Raw genomic sequence first — 23,288 nt, 5'->3', positions numbered from 1 at the left:
GCGGATCCCAGAGCTGGTGCTGCCTCTGCTGCGTCCGCTCCGCCCACCCGCTGCGGCCGCGCGTGCGCACAACCGGCGGGGGCGGGCGCCAAGGCTGGCATGGCGGCGCCGCGGCCCTGCGCCGATAGCCCGTGCTGCTCTCATCCGGGTGTGGCGTCCGGTGTGCAACAGACGCTGGAGGAGATGGACTTCGACAGGGGTGAGGCTCCCCGCTGTCTCCAGGTCGCGCGCGGCACAAGGAGATGGCCGAGAAGCGGGACCCCGAGGGCCGCAGCGAGCCGGGTGGGAGCCCAGGGGGGCAGTGGGCTCCCAGCCCCCGCGTCAGTGAGATCCCACCAGGCACCTGGCAGGGGCTCCGCCACTAGAAACTTCGTCTCGTGTGCAGGTTGGGAAACTGAGGCCCTGGTTTTGTTAACTTTCCCAAGTGGTGGGGCGGAGCCCGTCTCAGCTGGTGCGCCCCCTAGAGACTCGGGGCCCCTCGGGTGTCTGGGGGGCCGGGCGGCAGAATCAGCAGCTCGGGGTATTGCAGCTACCCGGAGGGCACGGAGCTTCAGAGGGGGCTGCGCTGCGAAGAGAACTAACGTTCTGACCTCAGGTGTGAGCCCTAGTGTGTCGGATCCTGTAGGCTTTAGATATGGCACACACGGCCCTCAGCGCAGGTGATGTTATCTCTACCTTTGGGACCTGAGCAGTAACTCTTTTACCCCAGACTGTAAGGAGATCGTATCGCCAGTAAGGAACACAGTAACGCTGAAAAAAAAAATGTCCTCTTTTCTTGGGAAGCCGTGTATTATCCCTCTGTGCAGAGGCAGCTTATTCAGTAATAACACTGTCCTCAATTGTTGGGTAGATGCTACTGCTTTATATGCATTCTGACCCAAGTATTAAGTGACTCTTGCATCTGCTTACTTCCCTCCACTTCTGCCACCCTCTGGGCTACTGAAGCAATTCCCTCATGGGCCTTCCTGCTTCCACTCCTGCCCTCCTATGGTGTTTTCTTCTCTACATAGAGGCCAGAGTAACTTTTTGAAGGTATTAAATCAGGTGATTTCATTGCTCTTAGAATAAAATTCAGATTCCTTCCATGGCCTACAAACTGATCTAATCCCTGCCCGTTCTACTTCTCTGCCCTCATTTTATTCCTCATCCTTTTCTTTCCCCAGTCACCGCACTTCAGTTACACTGGGCTCAATTTTGGTTTCTCAGACATGCAAGATCTCTTTCGGACTTAAGGCCATTGTACTTGCTGTCCCAGCTCCTTGGAATGAACTTCCTGCAACATCGGGCTAGCTAATGCTTTTCTCTCTGGTCTCAGGTCAGATGTCACCTCAGAAAGACCCACCCTGAACACCCCATTCTAGTAGTTCTCAGCTGGGGGCAGTTCTGATCCCAAATGGTCTTTGGCAATGTCTGGAGACAATTTCAGGTGTTACTGGGAAGGTGCTATGGCATCTTGTAGGTAGAGACCAGGGATGTTGGTCTACATCCTACAGTGCACAGGACAGTTCCTCATAGCGAAGAATTATCTGGTATAAAATGCCAATTGTGCTGCTGTTGAGAAAGAAACCTTGCCCTATCCAAAGTAGGGCCCCTTACCCTCCAGGTTACTCTGATATATTACATTACTTTAATTAAAGCAGTTTTCACAACCTGACATTACTTTGTTTACTTATTTATTATCTATTTCCCACACATGGGAAAGATCCTTGTCTGTTTTCTTGTGTGGATTCTTTTTCTTCATATCTACTTTCTGGGTTTATTTTCCCGTTTCCTGAAGTATATCCTTTAAAGTTTTTTCAGTGAGTATGCTTCTCCAACATTCATTCATTCATTTCTCTCTCTCTCTAACTGTTATAAAATTCTACGTTGACAGTTATTTTTTTTTATCCCTCAAACCTTTGAAAATATTTTTCCTTTATCTTCTTTTGTCTGCTACTGTTGTTAAGAATTTAGCTGATAATCTGCTTGTTACTCTTCAATGACTGGTGATTTTTTCTTTTTTGGTAACTTAAATGTTCTCTTTATTCTTGATGTTTGCTCATTTCACCATGGTAGATTTGTTTTGATCAGTTCTCCTTCGGATTTAATGTGGTTTTCATCTGAGAACTCATGGTTGCCTTTACTTGAGAATAATTCTCTCTCTCTTTTTTTATGCTTAGTTATTTTTGAGAGAGAGAGACAGACAGAGTGTGAGTGAGGGAGGGGCAGAGAGAGCAGGAGACACAGAATCCGAAGCAGGCTCCAGGCTCCCAGCTGTCAACACAGAGCCCAATGCGAGGCTTGAACCCATGAACTGTGAAATCATGACCTGAGCTGAAATCAAACGCTTAACCAACTGACCCACCCAGGCACCCCTACTTCAGAATAATTCTTAGATGATATCTCTTCAGACATTTCCTCTCCTATTCTGTTCAGTTTCTCTCTCTTTTTTAAACTCAGACACATGTTGGTACAATCTGTCTTCTATGTTTCTTTACCTCTTTTTAATATTTTTGTCTTTACCATTCTGCATTCTGGGTGATTTCCAAGTCACTCACAGCTGGGTCTGCAGTACTGTCCAACCATCTGTTGTTGTTGTTGTTTTATTTCAGTGATTCTGTTTTTTAATTTACTGACTTTTTTTTTTTTTTTTTTAAGTAATCTCTAAAACCGACATGGGACTCAGTCACATGCTCAACCAGCTGAGCCAGCCAGGTGCCCCTGACTTTTGTCTTAGATCTCCTTGTTCTTTTTTTACCCCTAACGTTCTGTTGATTTGTGGATTCTATTCCTTCATCTTTGTGAACACATTAAATGTTGTTTTATTTTTTAAAGAAAATTTTAATGTTTATGTTTGAGAGAGAGAGTGAGCACAAGCGAGCGAGGGGCAGAGAGAGGGAGACAGACTCTGAAGCAGGCTCTGCGCTGTCAGCGCATAGCCCAACATGGGACTCAAATGCATGAACTGTGAGATCATGACCTGAGCTTAAGTCGGATGCTCAACTGAGCCATCCAGGCACCCCTAAATGTTGTTTTAAAGTCTTTTAGATTGTGTTGTTATGGCTGATTTTTAAAGCACGCATTTTTCCATTTGTTGTATTTGCTGTCTCACATGGCAGTGGATTGCTTCTTGTTTTACAGCTTCTAATTTTTGAGCTCATAGGCTGAGTGGTGGGATGTCCTGTTTTGTAAGAGATTATCCACATACCTTTGTTGGCTTCTGGAGGTATAAAACATTTTTTTTTTTTAAAGTTGCCTCTGTGCAGCCCTTATAACATTCACTTGTCTGGGTCCATTTTTATTACAGATCCAGATTATGACGTACTCTTAGCTTGGGGGTTCTGCTCCCTAAGGGGTATAAATAAATATAGGTCCCACATCTCCAAGTTGCTTGATTTTTTTTAGGTTTCTTCTGCCTGTGCTGTCTTCTAACACCTATTGAAATGGTGCCTTTCTCATTTCCTTTAAGTTTATATTCAGATGTCACCTTATCAAAGATGCCATCTGTGACCACTGCTCATATCCCTTCTCTGCTTTATTTTTCTTCATAGGTCTTAGTACTACCTGACATTTTTTTCCTGTTTGTCTCCTATAATTAGAATGTAACCTCCATAAGGCTAAAATTTGCAGGGCAAGGGGAGCACTGGAGATCAGGGATCTTTAATTCTTGGCTGATCCCTAATGCCCAGAAGAGTGCCAGATACATAGTAAGTATTCAGTAAATATTTGCGGAATGAGTGAAGTGCCTGTGCCTGGCAGCTTGCTTCTTGCTGGTATTCAGACCAGGAAAGTAGAGATTTTCCAGTCCCAGTTCATCCATGACATGGTACTTCCTGCCCCCCCCGCTTTGTGCACAGAACCTTGCTGTATCTATTCCTTGCCATACACATGGCCTGCAGCCTTTGATGAAGACCCTGCCCAGTTGTTCCAGCCAAAGCCTCTAAGATGCATGTGCAGGGACACCTGGGTGGCTCAGTTGGTTAAGTGCTGACTTCGACTCAGGTCATGATCCTGCGGTTCATGGGTTCGAGACTGCGTCGGGCTCTGTGCTGACAGCTCAGAGCCTGGAGCCTGCTTCAGATTCTCTCTCTCTCTCTCTCTCTCTCTGCCCCTCACCTTCTCACACTCTCTTTCAAAAATAAACATTAAAAAAATTTTTTTTAATTATCTATGTCAGTTACAAGGACTTTTGGGATTCTGCAGACTCAGTACCTGCTCACCACTTTGGCTGTGGTTTTCACCTTGTTCTGGCAGCTGGTAATGGCCTTCTCTTGCTTTTAAATTTGCCTGTGTATTCAAATATTTTAAACATTACCTTATCCAACATTTGTGTATTTGAAGTGGTTTGAAGAAGGGATTTCTGTGTCTGCCCAATTCTGCTATCCTGATTAGACAAAGCCCCTTGTCTATCTTTTTTTTTTTTTTAACGTTTATTTATTTTTGAGAGAGCGGGGGAAGGGCAGAGAGAAAGGGAGACACAGAATCCGAAGCAGGTTCCAGGATCTGAGTTGTCAGCACAAAGCCTGACATGGGGCTCGAACCCACAAACCATGACATCACGACATGAGCCAAAGTCAGATGCTTAACTGACAGCCACCCAGGCACCCCAGCCCTTTGTCTATCTTGTCCACGGCTACATCGCCACCTCCTAGGACAGCCCTTGGCACAGAGGAGATCTCAGTTAATATCATCTGTTGAATGAATAAATCCCCCATTTTATAGGTGAGAAAATGGAGATCAAGAGGTAAAGGAAGCGCTAAAAGTCTCCAGTCATTCAACATTATCCAGCACTTTGGTTGTCTTTCCACAGGAATCTGGTCAGCAGCCCTGAATGGAGACCTAGGTCGAGTGAAATATTTAATCCAGAAGGCAACAGACCCTAGCCAGCCTGACTCAGCTGGCTACACTGCTCTGGTGAGCTGGGGAGGAACACAGGGTCAGAGGAGGGAGAAGCTTTCACGTGGGATACGTGCTCCCTGTGGGGAAGGGGGTTATGTCGCCTTTACTCCTGCCCTTTCTTCTCTCCTAGCAGGTTTTCTGTTTTAAACATGAGGTGAACCTGTGTTTTTTTTTTTTAATTAGTGTTAAAGTGTTTTACATCAATTATTTAATTTCATTTTCCTAACAGTTCTGTGACATAGGAATAATTATTATCCTCATTTGCCTGTTGAGGAAACTGATGCTAGAAATTAAGAAGCTTGCCCAGGTCATATAGCTGATGGAGATCGTCCTCTTGCTCCCGAGCCCATGCTCTCACCCCTCCACCACTCTCATTGCCTGCCTGGGCTCTGCTGTCTGAACTTGGTCTCTTTTCCCTGCAGCACTATGCCAGCCGCAACGGGCACTATGCTGTATGCCAGTTCCTGCTGGAAAGTGGGGCTAAGTGTGATGCCCAAACCCATGGGGGCGCCACTGCTCTGCACCGGGCAAGCTACTGTGGGCACACTGAAATTGCACGGCTCCTGCTGTCTCATGGGTCCAACCCCAGGTTGGTAGATGACGATGGCATGACCAGTTTGCATAAGGTATGCTTCCTTCCCCCCTTCCAAAACTTGGTTTTTGTCATTATAAAAGTTATAACATATTTGCTGTAGAAAACATGGGGAAAGCAGAAAAGGGAAAATGCAAATCACTTATAATGCCAGTGCTTACACTCATCACTTTAGGATTAACGTATCTGGCATTTTTCCTGTGCATGTAAATTAGAATTAAATGTATGGCATCATTTTTTGTTTCCTTCCTTTAGTGATATGCCATGAATGCTTTTCCATGAAGTTAGTTTTCTGAAGCTCACACCTACTTTAGGGGCAGCCCCTGGCTGGCTCAGTCAGTAGAGCATATGACTCTTGATTTGGAGTTGTGAGTTTGTGCCTTACATTGCGTGTAGAGATTACTTAAAAATCTTTAAAAAAAAAAAAAGTTGAATGACGCTTACACCTACTCTTACCTGTCCCTGTAGCCCACTTTCCATACTATAACCAGAGTGATTGCTTAATTAACCTGACCAGAAATACCTACACATGGTGAAGAGTTTGAAGAGTACAAAACAGTGCAGCAGGAAAATGATTCCCTTCCAACCCTGATGCCTGGTTCGTCGATCTTCTAGGGCACCTCCCTCAAGGCATCACTGTTACTGATTTCTTATGCATATTTGAGAAATGGTTTATGCGTGTTTATGGCATATGTGTATACATTTATTCTTCTCTCGGCTCCACTTGGTTTTCTCCCAGAGTGATGGTTTTTAAATTAATTCTGATCATGCCACACCTTAGAGGCCTTCAAGGCCTTAAGCTGCTTTACAAGGCTGTCTGGGGTTAGCCCCTGCCTGCTTCTCCAGTTTATCTTTTCTTCTTCTCTTCTCTTTTCCTTTCTTTCCCTTCCTTCCTTCCTTCCTTCCTTCCTTCCTTCCTTCCTTCCTTCCATATTTATTTATTTAAACAACCAACACACAGTAAAGAATATTTTGGAGGGCGCCAGGGTGGCTCAGTCAGTTGAGCACTTGGACTCAAGACTCTTGGTTTCGGCTCAGGTCATGATCTCATAGTTCATGAGATTGAACCCTGTGTTGGGCTCTGTGGAGCCACTTTGGGATTCTCTGTCTCCCTCTCTGTCTGCCTCTCCCCTGCTCTAGTGCACGCACTCTTTCTCTCTCAAAATAAATAAACATTTTTTTATAAAAGAATATTTTTGAATTGTAGCCTACAAAACATAATTCTGGATGTGAAGTTTTATTTTATTATTTTTAAAATGCTTATTTTTGAGAGTGAGCAGGGGAGGGGCAGAGAGAGGGGGACAGAAGATCTGAAGTACAGATGTGGGGCTTGAATTCACAAACTGTGAGATTATGACCTGAGCCAAAGTTGGACACTCAACTGACTGAGCCACCCAGGTGCCCCTAAATTGTAAAACAGAAAAATTTAAGTAGTTGACCGCATGACTTACCATCAGAACCTGTAGCAGACACTTTTGCTGTCCACCAAAAATTTGTGTTCACTCTTCATATTAGAGACATGTCTCAAAGGGGGCTCTGCAATCACAGACAACTTTCAGTTCCCTCTAGCATGTAGTGTGGCAAGTTCTCAGCCATTAGAAGACAAGACACATTGATGAGCTTTCTCTAGGAGGGTTTTCTTTTAGCAGCCAGTGTTCCTCCTCCACACACTCTACTCTGCCTCCCCAGGCAGTAACAGAGACAGCTGGGGTCAGCAAGTCCACAGCAAGCAATCTGGACTCCAGAAGCATGAGAGGAAGGTGCTTGTTTAAATACAGTAGCCTTGAAATGTTAGGTCAGCAAAGATAGAGTTCTTATTTTTATTTATTTTTTACACCTGACTGTTGAATAATACATGTTATAATTATTTTTTAATGTTTATTTATTTAGAGAGTTTTGAGAGCGCAAGTGGGGGAGGGACAGGGAGGGAGGAAGACACAGAATCTGAAACAGACTCCCAGCTGTAAGCTGTCAGCACAGAGCCCGATGTGGAGTTCGAACTCACAAACCTTGATATCATGACCTGAGCCCAAGTCAGACATTTAACTGACTGAGCCAGCCAGACAGCCCAGTACATGTTATTTTTTAAAAAAATATATGATGGGAGCAAGGGTAACACTTTGATACAGACACTAGTAGATACATTAAAAAAAAATTGTAGTAGGGTTTTTTTTTGTTGTTTTTTTTAATGTTTATTTTTGAGAGAGAGCGAGGGAGGGGCAGAGAGAGAGGGAGACACAGAATCTGAAGCAGGGTCCAGGCTCTGAGCTATCAGCACAGGGCCTGATGCGGGGCTTGAACTCAACGATCTGCAAGATCACAACCTGAGCTGGAGTCGGATGTTTAACCACTGAGCCACCCAGGCGCCCCTGTTTTTGTTTTTTTTATACTTCATGATACGTCTTATATGAGGTATAGGCATAACGTAGACCACCATAATAAGTCAAGTCAAAGGAATTTTTTTGGTTTCCCAGTGTATATAAAAGTTATGTTTATACTATAGTATATTTAGTGTATGCTAGCATTATGTCAAAAAAAATGTATGTACCTTAATTTAAAAATACTTCATTGCTGGGGCACCTGGGTGGCTCAGTCAGTTGAGCGTCTGACTTCAGCTCAGGTCATGACCTTGCAGTTTGTGAGTTCGAGCCCCCCGTTGGGCTCTGTGCTGACAGCTCGGAGCCTGGAGCTTGCTTCGGATTCTGTGTCTCCCTCTCTCTGCCCCTTCCCCACTCATGCTCTCTCTCTGTCTCTCAAAAATGAATAAACGTTAAAAAAAATTTTTTTTTTTTAATAAAAAATAAAAATACTTTATTGCTAAAAAATGCTAACCATCATCTGACCTTTCAGCAAGTTGTAGTCTTTGTACTGGTAGAGGGTCTTACCTCAATGTTAATGCCTGCTCCGGGTATCAGGGTGGTCAGGGTAGTGGCTGCTGAAGCACTGGATCACGGCAGTTTCTTAAACTAGGACGACAATGAAGTTTGCCACATTGATTGACTCTTCCTTTCACTTGAGCACTGAGAGGCCATTGTAAGGTTGTTAATTGGCTTAATTTCAATATTGTTGTGTTTCAAAGAATAGGGAAGCATGAGGAAGAGAAAGACTGGGGAACCAGTCAGTGTAGCAGTCAGAACACACACATTTATTAAGTTCAGTATCTCATATGGGTGTGGTTCATGGCATCCTAAAATAATTATAGTAGTAACCTCAGAGATTAGTGATCACAGATCATATGGAACTAGAAAAGACCCTGAATAGCCAAAGCAATCTTGAAAATCAAAGCAGGAGGCATCACAGTTCCAGACTTCAAGCTATACTACAAAGCTGTAATCATGCAGACAGTATGGTACTGGCATAAGAACAGACACTCAGATCAATGGAACAGAATAGAGAACCCAGAAATGAACTCACAAATGTATGGCCAACTAATCTTTGACAAAGCAGGAAAGAGTATCCAATGGAATAAAGACAGTCTCTTCAGCAAGTGGTGTTGGGAAAACTGGATAGTGACATGCAGAAGAATGAACCTGGACTACTTTCTTACACCATACACAAACATAAACTCAAAGTGGACGAAACACCTAAATGTAAGACGGGAAGCCATCATAATCCTTGAGGAGAAAGCAGGCAAAAATCTCTTTGATCTTGGCTGCAGCAACTTCTTACTCAACACATTTCCAGAGGCAAAGGAAACAAAAGCAAAAATGAACTATTGGGACCTCATCAAAATAAAAAGTTTCTGCACAGGGAAGGAAACAATCAGCAAAACTAAAAGGCACCCGATGGAATGGGAGAAGATATTTGCAAACAACATATCAGATAAAGGGTTAGTATCCAAAATCTATAAAGAACTTACCAAATCAACACCCAAAACACAAATAATCCAGTGAAGAAATGGGTAAAAGACATGAATAGACACTTCTCCAAAGAAGACATCCAGATGGCAAACTGACACATGAAAAAATGCTCAACATCCCTCATCATCAGGGAAATACAAACCAAAACCACGAGATACCACCTCACACCTGTCAGAATGGCTAACATTAACAACTCAGGCAACAACAGATGTTGGCGAGGATGCAGAGAGAGAGGATCTATTTTGCACTGCTAGTGGGAATGCAAACTGGTGCAGCCACTCTGGAAGACAGTATGGAGGTTCCTTAAAAAGTTAAAAATAGAACTACCCTATGACCCAGCAATTGCACTACTAGGTATGTATCCAAGGGATACAGGTATGCTGTTTCAAAGGAGCACATGCACCCAAATGTTTATAGCAGCACTATCAACAATAGCCAAAGTATGGAAAGAGCCCAAATGTCCATCGATGGATGAATGGATAAAGAAGATGTGATATGTATGTGTGTGTGTGTGTTTACACACATACATACATACAGTGGAGTATTACTTGGCAATAAAAAAGAATGAACTCTTGCCATTTGCAACAGCATGGATGGAACTAGAGGGTATTAAGCTAAGGGAAATTAGAGAAAGACAAAAATCATATGACTTCACTCATATGAGGACTTTAAGACACAGAACAGATGAACACAAGGGAAGGGAAGCAAAAATAATATAAAAACAGGGAGGGGGGCAATACATAAGAGACTCTTAAATATGGAGAACAAACAGAGGGTTACTGGAGGGGTTGTGGGAGGGGGGATGGGCTAAATGGGTAAGAGGCATTAAGGAATCTACTCCTGAAATCATTGTTGCGCTGTATGCTAACTTGGATCAAGTTAAATAAATAAAACTCCAGAAAAATAAAATAAAATTAAAAAATAAAAGAAAATGCTCTGTGAATTAAAAAAACATCACAGATCAGCGTAACAAACACAATAATGAAAAAGTTTGAAAATTTCAGGAAGTATGAAAATATAACAGATAGGAAGTGACCAAGTGCTATTGGGAAAACCCTGCTCGATGCAGGGTTGCCATAGACCTTCAGTTTATAAAAACAAACAAAACCCACAGTACCTGCATAGCTCAGTAAAGCAAAGTGCAGCAAAACGAGGTTTTCCTATATATAAAATAGTCAAACCTAGAAGCAGAGAGTAGAATGGTGGTTTCCAGGGGCAGTGGGGAGGGAGGGAGTTGCTGTTGAACTGGTAATAGTTTCACTTGGGCAAGTTGATTAAGTTCTACGGATCTGTACTGTGCCTGTAGTTGGCTGTACTGTGTGGTACACTTTAAATTTGTTGAGAAGGGTGGGGTGCCTGGCTGTCCCAGTCAGTAGAACATGTGACTTGATCTCAGGATTTTGAGTTCAAGCCCCACATTGGTCCTGGCCTACTTAAAAGGTGGGGGGCTATCATTTAACAATAAAAAGAACAATTACCGGGGTGCCCTGGTGGCTTAGTTAAGCATCCGACTCTTGATTTCAGCTCAGGTCTCATGGTTTGTGAGATTGAGCCCCGTGTGGGGCTCTACACTGAGAGTGCAGAACCTGCTTGGGATTCTCTCTCTCCCTCTCTTTCTGTCCCTCTCCCACTTGCGCAGGTGCTCGCTTGCTCGCTCGCTCTCTTTCAAGATAAATAAGTAAATAGGAAAAAAGCAATTTCCAAAACTAATTACTTTCTTAAGGTAGATCTCGGGGTGCCTTGCTGGTTCAGGCAGGAGAGCAGGTGACCCATGATCTTGGAGTTGTGGGATTGAGCCCCATGTTGGGTATAGAGATTACTTAAAAATCACAAATCAGTTAATTAAGAAGGTAGGTCTCATGTGAAATGTTTTTACCACAGTAAAAAAATTGGTGTGGAGGTTGCTGTCTCAAAGATCAACTTAATTTTTAGGAAACCAGATGTGAATATTTCATCATCCAATGATTTTCAGATATATTACACTTGCATGCACTTCAAGGGAAAATATCAACCTTTCCTCCAGTTTATCTTTTTTTTTTTTAAGTTTAATTATTTAAGTAATCTCTACACCCAACATGACACTTGAACTCACCACCCCAAGATCAAGAGTTGCATGCTCTTCTGACTGAGTTAGCCAGGTGCCCGTCTTGAGCTCTCATCCCCTTGTCTCTTAACACTGATGCCCAGTTTCTTTTCTCTCTCTCTTTTTTTAATGTTTATTTATTTATTTTGACAGAGAGTACGTGCAAGCACAGGAGGGGCAGAGAGAGAGGAGAGAGAGAATTCTAAGCAGGCTGCATGCTCAGTGTGGAGCCTGACATGGGGCTGGATCTCACAAAGTGTGAAATCCTGACCTGAACTGAAATCAACAGTCGGATGCTTAATCAACTGAGCCACCCAGTCGCCCCTCAGGCTCAGTTTCTTGACCCTATTACGGTGACACTCCTTACATATCAAGCTATCCCCTTCTGGATGCCTCTCCTCTCCCAGTTTTCATCTGGCTTGTTTCTGTCTTTCCTTCTGGATCTCAGCTTCTACATTACACCCTCAGAGAGCCTTCCTGTTCCTTAGACGTGGGCAGCTCATCCAACTGATGTGCAGAAGCACCCTACACTTGACTTCCCTAACTTTTCTCCTTGAAATTCCTTTGAATTCTGTCTCTGTCCCTAGAGATAGCTAAGACTTGATCTTGTTTACTGTTGTAGCCCCAGCTCTTGGCCTAGGTGCCCAATGAATATGTGCTGAGTGAACAACCGGATGTTGTTTTATTTTCTTTTAAGATGCTTGCCAGTTGGAGAGGCAGATTGCTTATTTCTTAATGGTCTAAACTGGTGTTGCTCATTTTGTTGTAACTCCCATGGAGGGTTTGTACGGGCAGGACACTGCCGCAGATATTGCTGGCTGGTGTTCCCCACAGCGTGAGGCCTTTTCAGCGTGTATCCCGCCTTTTTCTCTCATTCAGGGGATGCACATGTGTGAGGAATAGGAATTGTTTTTTCTTTTTCAAAAAATAAGCTACTTGAAAACTTTGGTCCTTTTTTTGAAAAAATTCTTTGGAATGCATCTCACAACTGCACACAACATACCACTGCCTGAATTGAGGCAACAAAATTGAGAACCTTGGGTCTGTATTTCTCAAGAGGACCTGCTAAATAAAGATCTGGATTCAAATTACAGACCGTATTTGCTATTATTAATTTTTACACCCCTCAAAAGCCCCTAGGTACATCAGTCTGTCTCTTGGGAGGAGCAGGGAATTCAAGTGGTATAACACAGTTGTTAAGAGTTGAGACTTGGCGGTCAGATGGACCTGGTTTAGAGTCCCTAGGCTGCCACACTGGCTCTGTGACCTTGGACAAGTCACTTGTATAAGCCATCTGTAAAGTGGGGATAATGATAGTTCCTATCTTTGAAGGTTATTGTGAACACTGAATAATCTGTAGAAGTCACTTTAACTCTCTCCTCTGGGGGAGTTAAGTTAAAAAGAGGCAGAGGAGAAAGCGGAGAACCTGAGCCCATTTTTCTCTGCTCATCTGAAAGGTCCCAGAGGGCAGAGGCTGTGTCTGGTATAGGTTGTACCCATGGTGCCTGGCGCCCTTGTACATTTGTAAAAGACAGTCAGATCTAAGGTTCTATATTTGTTGTTAATGTGCAGGCCTGGAGAGAGAATGACCACTGAGCAAAGGACACAAGAGAGAAAAACTCAAGCTAACTGCCGGAATAGCACTAGAGAATTCCACCAATCTTTATGCAAGTTGTTGGGATTTGGTAGGAATTAGGGGAAATTTACTCAAACAGCCAGTGTCTCTCTTTTCACAAGACCTTTTTTAGGACCAAGAAATTCCCAGAAGTGGATCATGAAAGGGCAGGGCCCAGTGAGGGTATGGCTCTTGATTCAGGTCTCTCTCTCCACAGGCTGCTGAGAAGGGTCACGTGGACATTTGCTCTCTCCTGTTGCAACACAGCCCAGCCCTGAAAGCTGTCCGGGATCGGAAGGCACGACTGGCATGTGACCTGCTGCCCTGCGACAGTGACCTACGGGACCTGCTGGCCAGCTGAACTGCCACCCTTCTGCTGTCTTAGGCTGCCATGCAAGGGTACACAGACTAGCCCTCCCAGCCCCTGCCTTGGTCAGCATCCATGCTGCAGGGTGGGAAACTGAGGCCTGAAGAGCCCCATTCTGGCCACTGTGGAAGTGAGGGAGTAGATCTCGTGGGGCTGTAAGTGCTTACGCCTGGACAGAGGATCATATTCTAAATTAGTTCATGTGGAAACATCTATCCCTTGGAAAAAATAAAGTTGTATCCTTACCTCATCCCATGTTCAAAAATAAATTTCAAGTAAAGATGTAAGTATAAAAACAGAACTATGTAAGTATTAGAAGAAACCACGGAATAGATGACAAAAGCCACTTTCTGGCTGAGTGCCCTTGGAAAAAGTCACTTCACCCATCTGTCCCGGCTTCCTCATCTGTAAGGTGAGGATGATTATAGTACGGCCTGCCTTAAGGGCTGTGCGGAGGTTCAATGAATGAATCTATGGAGAGCACTAGAGAGCATGCTGGGCACATTGCAAGCAGTGTATCTGGAGGACCCACTTACTCAACTTGCATTAGTTTTAACAATCTGCTAGATGAAAAGTGTTCTTGCTTTATTTTGCATTGCTGATTATCAGTGAAGTTGACCACCTATTTTCTCTGAACTTCCTGTCCATACCTATTGCCTATTTAAAGACTTTCTTCCTTTGATTGATTCATAGGAGTTTGTATATTCTGGATATTAATATTGTGGTTTTTTTCTTTCTTACCATCACTTTGTTGGTATCTGCTCATGGAAATTGGTACACCTGCTGTAGACAGCAGTTTGACAATATCTATCAAAACTTAAGTGAGTAGGGCCAATAATTTGATTTCTCTGTAGCTACTTAGAGAAATATCCATAAATACAAAGAAGTTTACTTACAGAAACGTTTACAGAATTGTGCATTGGAGCATGTAGTGTAATTTAAAAAAAAAAAAGGGAGAGAAACAAGCTAAATTCTCTCTGTTAGGGCAATGATTAAATTCTGGGACACGTGTCATTTGGGGGAAGTTTAGCAGAGTGCGGTGTAGGCTAATGTGGAAAGCGTGCTGAGTTGGGATCACAGTGTGATGTCTCTTAATATGTGGCTATAAAAACATGACTGTACATCCACAAGACATAGAGGAAAAGAGTCAGGATATATACAACACCGGTACACATGGTATCGCCTGGGCCACTGTGGCAAGAGTGGTTCATCAATTGCATCTTGAGTTTTGTTTATCTTCCAGTTTTTTATAAGGAGTAATTTTTTGGTAAGAGTTCATACCAGTTAATTTCATGTGGAAGAAACTAGTTTTACTGGTGAGAGTTTGAGTCAGTGGCAGACAATTGAGTCCAGAACTGACGTCTTGTCTTATCTTACTTACCCTCACTCTAGGTAACTCCCCCCCTGCATTCTCAAAGGCAAGAAATCACCCTAGACAAAAACCCCTGGTACATAAGGACCAAGTTTCTTTAAAAACCTCCAGGTTCCCTAAGTTTCAAAACTTGGATGTATTTACCAAGAAGCCAGCTGTGGGTGGAACCATTCCCAGCCCTTTGGGGCCTTGGGCTGTCCTTGACCTGTAGTTCTTCCCTCCCTCTGGTTCAGGTCATCTCTACTCCTGTAGCTCCAATTCTGGAATCTTATTTACTACCTCTCAGATTTCCTTTCAAAGGTCAAAGCAGAATTCAAGGCACAGCTGGGTGAAGGGCATGCTTGGCATCTTAAAGAGAATTAGGAAGTTTGACTTTGGTGGCTTGAGACAGGTTGCTTTGTGACTGGATTAGTGGTTGACATTCCGTACTTGGACCTGGAGCGGATCTCAGTTCAGCTTCCATGTGGAAAGGCATGCTCCCTGCCAGGAGGGCGTTGGGTAGGGGACCTGCATGTGTGGGACTTGGCTTTTCAAGAGGCATGAGGTGCTGATGACAGGCTGGACTTGGCCCCTGGTGGTGGTATAATTTAAAACACTGACTCTCAGAGTGCTGAGGGAGGAGAAACAGGAACTATAAGGGAGAAGTGAGGGCCACCTGGGGAAAAAAACAAGCAAGAGTAGGGAGGGCAGTCTTGAAACTGGGAGTGGGAGGTCGCTTGAAACCTGATTTCCTCCTATAGATGCCATGAGGATTCCTGACGCAGAGGTCAGCCTCTTAGGCCTGTCCTTCCGGAGATATCCTCTAGGATTCTGGCGGCCTTTTGCTTAGGACAGGCTGGCTGGGTTTTTTAGGATCTCAGGCAGCTAGACCTGCAGCAACATGGAGGATCATGCTTAACTCTTCTCTAGTGGCCCAAGCACCCCTGCATCCGTTTATTGGTTGGACCACTCCTGAGCAGGTGCAGGAGACTGGGTGTCTGAGAGTGCACCTGACTCAGCTGAAAGCAGTTCCTGCTGCCTTCAGCGGGCTATACGCCCACACTGGTATTTTGGTCAGTGTTACAGAACCACTGAGCTATCTGGCCCAGGCAAAAGCCTCTGGCCTGCCCTGCCCCCAGGAGCTAGCTCTCTATAAAAGGGCTGAGCCACTCAGCTCCTCTCACTGGGGGTGTGAAGAGCAGGGGGGGACCATGGATGTCATCAGCATCCAGCAGTTGGTAAGAACAAGGGGCAGAGGGGAGGGAGGCCAGGCGATTGTCTAGACTGCAGGCTAGCTCGGCAGAACGAGGAGGTCCAGCTAGAGGAGGGCAGGCAGCTTCTATCTGTGGTCTAAGGATCAGGTTTTAGGAGCAGAAACATGCGGTGGTTTTCTGGTGTGGCAGCCCAGTTCTGTGAGGTAGCGAGAGAGGGAAGCAATGGGAAGACGCTGAGTGATGGCAGATGTGACAGCCCTCAAGTTTAGTGAGTTTTCCTCTGGAATGTGATGGTAAAAGAGAAATTGGAAGTGGTAGGTTACTTTGGAAGACATGAGTGTAGCTGGGGTGTGGGTTTAGTTCAGCTGCTAGGATAACCATCACTCTGGAAATGGTCCAGAGGGTCTGGCTGCCTTGCTTGGGGTAGAGGAAGGGTGCTCTCGAGTTCCCAGGCAGTGAGAGAAGCGGTGACACCAGTGACACTTAGGGGTGTCTGTTTTGGTGAGGCAAGGCACGGGAGGCCCAGGACTCAGGTTGCCCAGTAAGCCCCTCTGCAGGCCAGTGCCTTGGCGGGCCCAGCCCAGTGCAGCCTCTGCTGGGAAGTGGGTTGCAGGGCTTGAGGAAAGTTAGGTTGCCAGCGTTTACTAGTTAGTTCTGCATGCTGGGAGCCCTAGGCTCTGCCATCTGTCATTCCGTTTCCCCTCTCCCCCAGTATCCTTATTCCTCAGTGCTCCCCAGCTCTTGAACCCCCAGCGGGTGCGGGGGATAAGAACAGATCATGATATGGTGGGTTCTGCCCCAGCAAAGTCCCAGTACTTAGTTTCTTCCTCAGCCTCGTGAGCTAATTGCTAGTGTTACCCCCATTCTAGTGATGAAGAAACAGAACTTCACAAGAGCCAAGATTTAAACCCAGGAGTTCACAATTTTACCCACGAGGCATGTCCTCTGTCCTTCTGAGCTCAGGGTTAGATGGCAGTATGGCGTGGTCTGGTAGGAATGTAAGGACGATGGCCCAGGAGGGAAGCTGAGGTGTCACATACCCTGAGCATACCTGGACACAAGCCCAGCAGTATAAATAGATGTGGCGTCACGCCCCTGACCCTGTGTCCTGCTGACAGGACAGGGTAGGCGGCAGTTATCCTGGGCCCCAGGCAACACTATAGTAGGTGAGAGCCAACATCCACGGGTGGCAGGGAGCATGCCAGCAGAGCACCAGGAAACTGTGAAGGGTCAGACCACCCTGACGTCCACAACACTAGTCTCTGTAGGTCTGCTCTTCCCAGGATCCCTGTACCGCACTGCTGTCTTCTAAGGACTCTTCGTTTTTCTGAGTGTTTATCCTTATCCTGCTCCTACAGGTATGTGGAGAGAGAGTTGAAAGGAAAGCGTTGGGATGTGGACATGGCGTTGTTGATTGTGGAGGCAGGCCCAGAGCCTGGAGGCTGGGAGCCCAAGAGGCCGTGGCCCGGGAGCAGTGGAAACTCGAAGAAGAGAAGAAGAAGAAAGTGAGCAGTGCTGGGGGCCCAGCAGGTGCCAACGCCAAGGGTCAGCAGTGAGGGCCTCAGGCGGCTGGGGTCCCTCCGGTGGGTGGGAGACAGAGTGAGCCCAGCCAGGAGCCTGACCCCGAGGCTTCCATGACCAAGGCTGACTACTGGTGTGGTCTGGTCTTGTGCCCCAGCTTGAGAGATTGAACAACTCCAGACTGAATCTGGAGACTCTGGCTGACTTGGAAAACTTGGTTCAAAGACGGAGAAAACGACTGAAACGCAGAGTCCCCCCTAGGGCACCTGAGCCCACGGTTAAGGTAAGTGAGGAGTCGGGGTGGGGGGAGAGTGCACACCTGGGGCCAGAGTTTGTGAGGAAGTGCTTCCTGTCCCCCTGGGATGGCTTGGGGAAGAGTGGATGCTGCCAGCCACCAGCTCACCGCCAGGGCCTGCCAAGCTGAATGAAATCCATTTTGGAGGGCACACAGCCCCCTACTTGTTTGCTGGGGGACCACACACAGGGTGGCTTAAACAACAGAAGGTTATTTTCCCAGTTCTGGAGGCTAGAAGTCTGAGATCAAAGTGTCAGCAGGGTTGGGTTGGTTCCTTGTGAGGGCTGTGGGGGAAAGTCTATCCCTACCAGCCTTCTAGCTCCCGGGGCTTAGTGGCTAGCTTTGGTGTTCCCTGGCTTGCGGGTACATCACCCCAACCAGTCTCTGCCTGAGTTCACATGGCACTCTCCCCACGTGCATGCTGTGTCCACATGTCCCCTTTCATTAAGGACACCACTCATATTGGATTAGGGCCCACTTTATTCCAGTGTGACTTCATTTTAACTAATTCCAGCTGCTTATTTCCAAATAAGGCCACATGCTAAGGTCCTGGGGTTGGGATTTTAGCATATAAACTTAGGGGGTGGGGGGCAAGGCAACCCATAATGGGCATAATAGGTGCCTAGTCAGTCAAAATCTCCTGGGGGGTGGGTTTTTAAGAATCTCTGATTTGGGGGCACCTGGGTGGCTTAGTTAAGCATCCGACCACCGGTTTTGGCTTCGTTCGCAACCTCACCATTCATGGGTTCAAGCCCCACATCAGGCTTCATGCTGACAGTGCAGAACCTGCTTGGGATTCTCTCTCCCTCTCTCTTTGCCCCCTCCTGCTTGTGTGCTCTCCCAAAATAAGTAAAAGGTAAAAGGAAAAAAAAGATTAAAAAACTCTTGATTTGTACAAGCCACCAGCCAATGCTAGTCTTTAGCCAGCTCTTAGGGGCCCGCTTGGCTAGAGTGGTAGGGCCCCAGAGGCCTGTGGTTTTGGGAAATGATTTGGTCTCCTTCAACTTATCCAGCTGCAGCCCCAGGCCCAGCTGGAGTCTGTGGACCTGGAGATGTTCCTGAAGGCAGCTGCTGAGAACCAGGAGACCCTGATTGACAAGTACCTGACAGATGGAGGGGACCCTAATGCCCATGACAAGGTAGTGAGAGTGGGGTGAATCAGACTGCAGTGTCACGGGCTGCAGGGGTGCTGTCTCCAGGGTGTTTTAGTTCTGGCCTACGAAACTGCAGGCCTTTTCTGTTTTATGGGGCACGGTTGCCTCCTGAGCCAGGAGGGAAGGGCCCTTGGTGTGATCAGGCAGCAGGCACATCTGTTCAAGGAACCCAATACTGGGAATAGGACCTGGGGCAGGGCCTTAAAGGGGTGGCCATGCTCCCTCTGCCTCATCTCCTGTCTCTACCCCCAGCTGCACCGCACAGCCTTGCACTGGGCCTGTTTGAAGGGTCACAGCCAGCTCGTGAACAAGCTGTTGGAGGCAGGTGCCACTGTGGATGCTCGCGACTTGGTGAGAACTGGGAAGGCCCACCCTCACAGCAGACACCCTGCCTTGCACACAGCATGTCAGTACATTGATGCTTTTGTTTTGTAGCTGGACAGGACACCTGTGTTCTGGGCCTGCCGTGGAGGACACCTGGACATCCTCAAACAGCTGCTTAACCAGGGAGCCCAGGTCAACGCCCGGGACAAGGTGAGGGGTGCACTGCTGTGGGGTGGTCTGCTAAAGAGAAGACCCAAGAGTGCACAAGAGCTCAGGCTATTCGTGGAGAAGCGAAAGCACAGCCTTTTGGGGTTGCGATGAGGCCTCACCACTTGGAGCAGACAGATTCTTATCCACTCCCTTAGATCTGGAGCACCCCCCTGCATGTGGCCGTGCGCACGAAACACTGTGACTGCCTGGAGCATCTCATTGCATGTGGAGCCCACATTGACGCACAGGATAAGGTAAGGTGCTGGGCCTTTTGGACTTGGGTCAGCTCCACCCGGGAACAGTGACTGAGAGAGCCAGAGCTCGAGGACAGCACTTGCCAACTTGAACCTTCCAAAGATGGGGAGGTCGGGAGGATAACATCCCCTTTCTCAACAGGAAGGGGACACAGCTCTACACGAGGCTGTGCGGCATGGCCACTACAAAGCCATGAAGGTACTGCTGCTCTATGGAGCCAAGCTGGGCGTGCAAAATGTGGTGAGTATGAGCAGGGCTGAGGCCCTGGCCTGAGAAGTGTGGGTGGAGCTCTTAAGGAGAAGGGGACTGATCCAGTATCCTTGTTCCTAGGCCTCAGTGACCCCGGTGCAGCTAGTACGAGACTGGCAGCGGGACATCCGGGAAGCTCTGCAGGCCCATGTTGGGCATCCCCGCACCCGGTACTAGTGACAGCAGACCTGCAGGGTCACTTCACAGCCACCATTCCATCCCCTTTACCTCCCATCCTTATGTCTTGTCATCCACACCCCTCTGTGGGTCTCACCTCAGTCCTTATTCCTCTGTCCTGGGACTGCTTCCTCAGGCCAGTCCTAACAGGACTGAGCAGCAGCACTGAGGCCAGCAGGTGAATAAAGCAGGCCTCCCTGGCCCGAGTCAGGGCTGACTTGTTTCCTGCCAGGGCACCAGCTAGGAAGGGCTGATGCAGAGGACCACAGGGAAGCAGGGAACAAAGTGGGTCCAGATGAGGAACAGTGTAGGGAGAGTGGGAATCCAGGATGGAGCGAAAAATAAGTCCTAAACCTTGAGCTGCCCAGGGTTGGGTACTAGGTGTCCTTGATGTCCCCTGATCCTCAGTCTGGGAGACTGTGTCCCTCCCTCTGCGAGGGAGAGGGGGGCGGGGATTCAGTACAAGGCTTGTGGCTGCCCTGGGGCAGGGGTTTCTCTGGGGAATTCCATTCCTATCAGCAGCAACCCTGATAGCATGTGGAGTGGCTCTAGACAACTTTGGCCTTAGGGATTCTGGAGGTGGGTCTGGCAGTCTGGAGGGGACGCTCAATAGGTTTGAGGCTCCACTGCAGAAGTCCAGTACCAACCTGGTTGCCTCAGAAGCCCCAAGACTGAGGAGCTAGAGCTGACGTTTATTTTAGGGAAACTTTGTGCCTACTGCCTCAGGGCTTTGGTCAGCCTGCCTGCCGCTCTCTAGTTGACCAGCTGGTGGCGCTTCTGGTAAGGGTGAAGTGCCTGGGAGCTGGGGATTGCTTGTGGCCCACCCAGCTTTTGGGGTGGTGGCCCGTAACCCTACTTACTTTGCCTCAGGCAACATCGCCCTGGCACTAGAGCTTGAGCCTGGACCTTGCAGCTGCACCTGCTCGGCTTTCTCCCACTGCTGAGGCGGGACATCGAGGAACTGGTGGCTCAGCCCTGGAGGGGAAGCAGAGGAGAGGAGCATACCTGCTGCTTTCCCTCCTCTGCTAAGTGGTGGCAGATTTAGGACCCAGCTTCCCACGAGCTCTCCTGAAGGTCCCTTCCTTTCACTGCCTTTTCCGCTCCATGGCGCACTGGCGCAGACCCGTACTGCTGGCAGGGCTGGGTCCTGAACTGGCAGAAAACGCATTTTAAGGAACTTTGCCCTAAATGGAGAACTACAAGCTGAGGCCCCAGCTTTAAGATGAAGGGTCAGCCTCCCTCACATACATGAGGTACCTGGATTGACATCGATTTTGCAGTTCTTTCTAGTCTAACATTGGTGGCCTTCTCGGGCCAAGCACAAGGCTATTCTCAGAATGTGAAAAAGCGACTAGAGCTCCCACCGGGGGCCACACACCTTCCCTTCTCACGGACAGCCCCTGCCCTGTGGTGAACTGTAAGGACAGTTCGCCCAGGTGCCAGAGCCATATGAGAAATAGGTATTCAAGTCCATGGAGAAGACGACCCCCCATCTAGAAAATGGGGACCCTTACTTGACAGACAAAACACCATTTTATACGCATCAATATTTTTTGTTCATTAAAACTGGTTGACTATCCATCACAGCCTACTTGTCTGTTCTGGGCTGGGAGGGGCCAGTTCATTAGGTCCAAGGCCTTGTCTTCCTCAGCAGCAAAGCTCAAGCCTGTTAACCATACTGGCCTGACAGCAAGATGGGCTCCCAAGTGCAGAGTCCAGGCACTTGGCTTGTGTGCTCAAGGCATCACTCACTCACTCACTGATGGGCAAGTTCCAAGAGCACTGGCTCTCAGACTTGGCTGCTTACCATAATCACGAGGGAAGGTTTTATAAAGTCCTGATGTCCAGGGGTTCCTGGTAAGCTTCTGACTCTTAATTTCGGCTCAGGTCATAGTCCTGCTTAAGGTCCTCTCCCTCTGTCCCTCCCCGACTTTTTCTCAAAAAAAAAAAAAAAAAAAAAAAAAAGTCTTGATATCCAAGCAAGTTAAATTCTCTCTGGGGTAGGACCCAGGTATCACCACTATGATGCAGATGACACACCTCTCTATGTAGGAAACCCTTAAGGATCTACAAAAAAAATCACCTAGAATAAAGGAGTTCAGGATCTCAAGATCTAAAACAAACATACAAAGGCCTATTTCTGCATATTAGCAATGACTACGTGGACATGAAACTTAAAAAAACACAGTTCCACTTAAAAATTGCTTTTAAAAATGAAAATAGTAGTATTTAGGTGTAAATCTAACAAAACATTTAAGGACTTGTATGCTGAAAACTTCAACACACTGATGAACAAAATTAAAGGAGAGTTAAAATAAAAGGAGACCTACCTTGTTCGTGGATTTGAAGATGAGACCTAGTAAAGATGTCAATTCTCCCCAAATTGATGTACAGGTTTAATGCAGCTCCTACCAAAAATGCCAGCAAGATTTTTTTGTAGATAAGATTACTTAGAAACTCATAGCTAAAACATCTTTGAAAAATAAAGTGGGAGGAACTGGTCTACCCCACTTCAAGACTGAATATAAAGCTATGGTAATCATGACTGTGGAATTAATGGAGTGACAGAGACAGATCAGTGAATGGAACAGAACAGACAATGCAGACATAGAAATATGCCCAACTGATTTTTGACAAAGGTGCAAAAAAATATTTAATAGAGGAATGCCTTTTCAACAACTGGTGCCAGAGCAACTGGACATCTATAGGCTAAAAAAAAAAAAAAACCTTTGGGGCACCTGGGTGGCTCGCAGTTGGCTAAGCATTCAACTCTTGATTTCAGCTCAGGTCATAATCTCACAGTTCATGAGATCCAGCCCTGTGCTGGATCTGTGCTGACAGCAGGCTCTGTGCTGACAGCAGAACCTGCTTCAGATTCTCTCTCCCTTCTCCCTCTGCCCCTCCCCTGCCCACGTGCACTTGCTATGCCTCCCTCTCTCAAACATTAAAAACAAAACCTAAATCTTGCACAAAAATTAACTCAAATGGATCACAGACTTAAACGTAAAACATAAAACTGTAAAGATTGTACAAAAAACAGGAGGGGCACCTGGACATCTCAATCAGTTAAGTGTCCAGCTTTGGCTCAGGTCATGATCTCTTGATTCCTGGGGTTAAGCCCCACATTGGGCTCTGTGTTGACA

At 46.6% G+C, this 23,288-nt stretch overlaps 2 protein-coding genes across 2 annotated transcripts; both read left to right on the top strand.

The window, feature by feature from the left end:
* The first annotated feature begins 67 nt into the window (after positions 1-67).
* Positions 68-17,430, top strand: ANKRD39 (ankyrin repeat domain 39). Its single transcript, XM_040453944.1, has 5 exons — positions 68-199; positions 4,790-4,893; positions 5,301-5,504; positions 13,246-13,427; positions 17,319-17,430. The coding sequence occupies exons 1-4, from the start codon at positions 100-102 to the stop codon at positions 13,387-13,389; spliced, it is 552 nt and encodes a 183-aa protein (XP_040309878.1). The 5' UTR covers positions 68-99; the 3' UTR covers positions 13,390-13,427; positions 17,319-17,430.
* Positions 15,857-21,726, top strand: ANKRD23 (ankyrin repeat domain 23). The gene is made up of 9 exons (XM_040453942.1): positions 15,857-15,984; positions 17,319-17,465; positions 17,639-17,764; positions 18,790-18,915; positions 19,183-19,281; positions 19,366-19,464; positions 19,620-19,718; positions 19,861-19,959; positions 20,050-21,726. Exons 1-9 carry the CDS (start codon positions 15,958-15,960, stop codon positions 20,143-20,145), a joined length of 918 nt encoding a protein of 305 aa, XP_040309876.1. The 5' UTR covers positions 15,857-15,957; the 3' UTR covers positions 20,146-21,726.
* The last annotated feature ends 1,562 nt before the right edge of the window (positions 21,727-23,288 follow it).

The sequence above is a fragment of the Herpailurus yagouaroundi genome, unplaced genomic scaffold (assembly GCF_014898765.1).
Source record: "Herpailurus yagouaroundi ecotype Mexico unplaced genomic scaffold, PumYag 210, whole genome shotgun sequence".
In the NCBI taxonomy this organism is placed as follows: Eukaryota; Metazoa; Chordata; class Mammalia; order Carnivora; family Felidae; genus Herpailurus; species Herpailurus yagouaroundi.
This window is presented reverse-complemented; position numbering and strand designations above follow the sequence as displayed.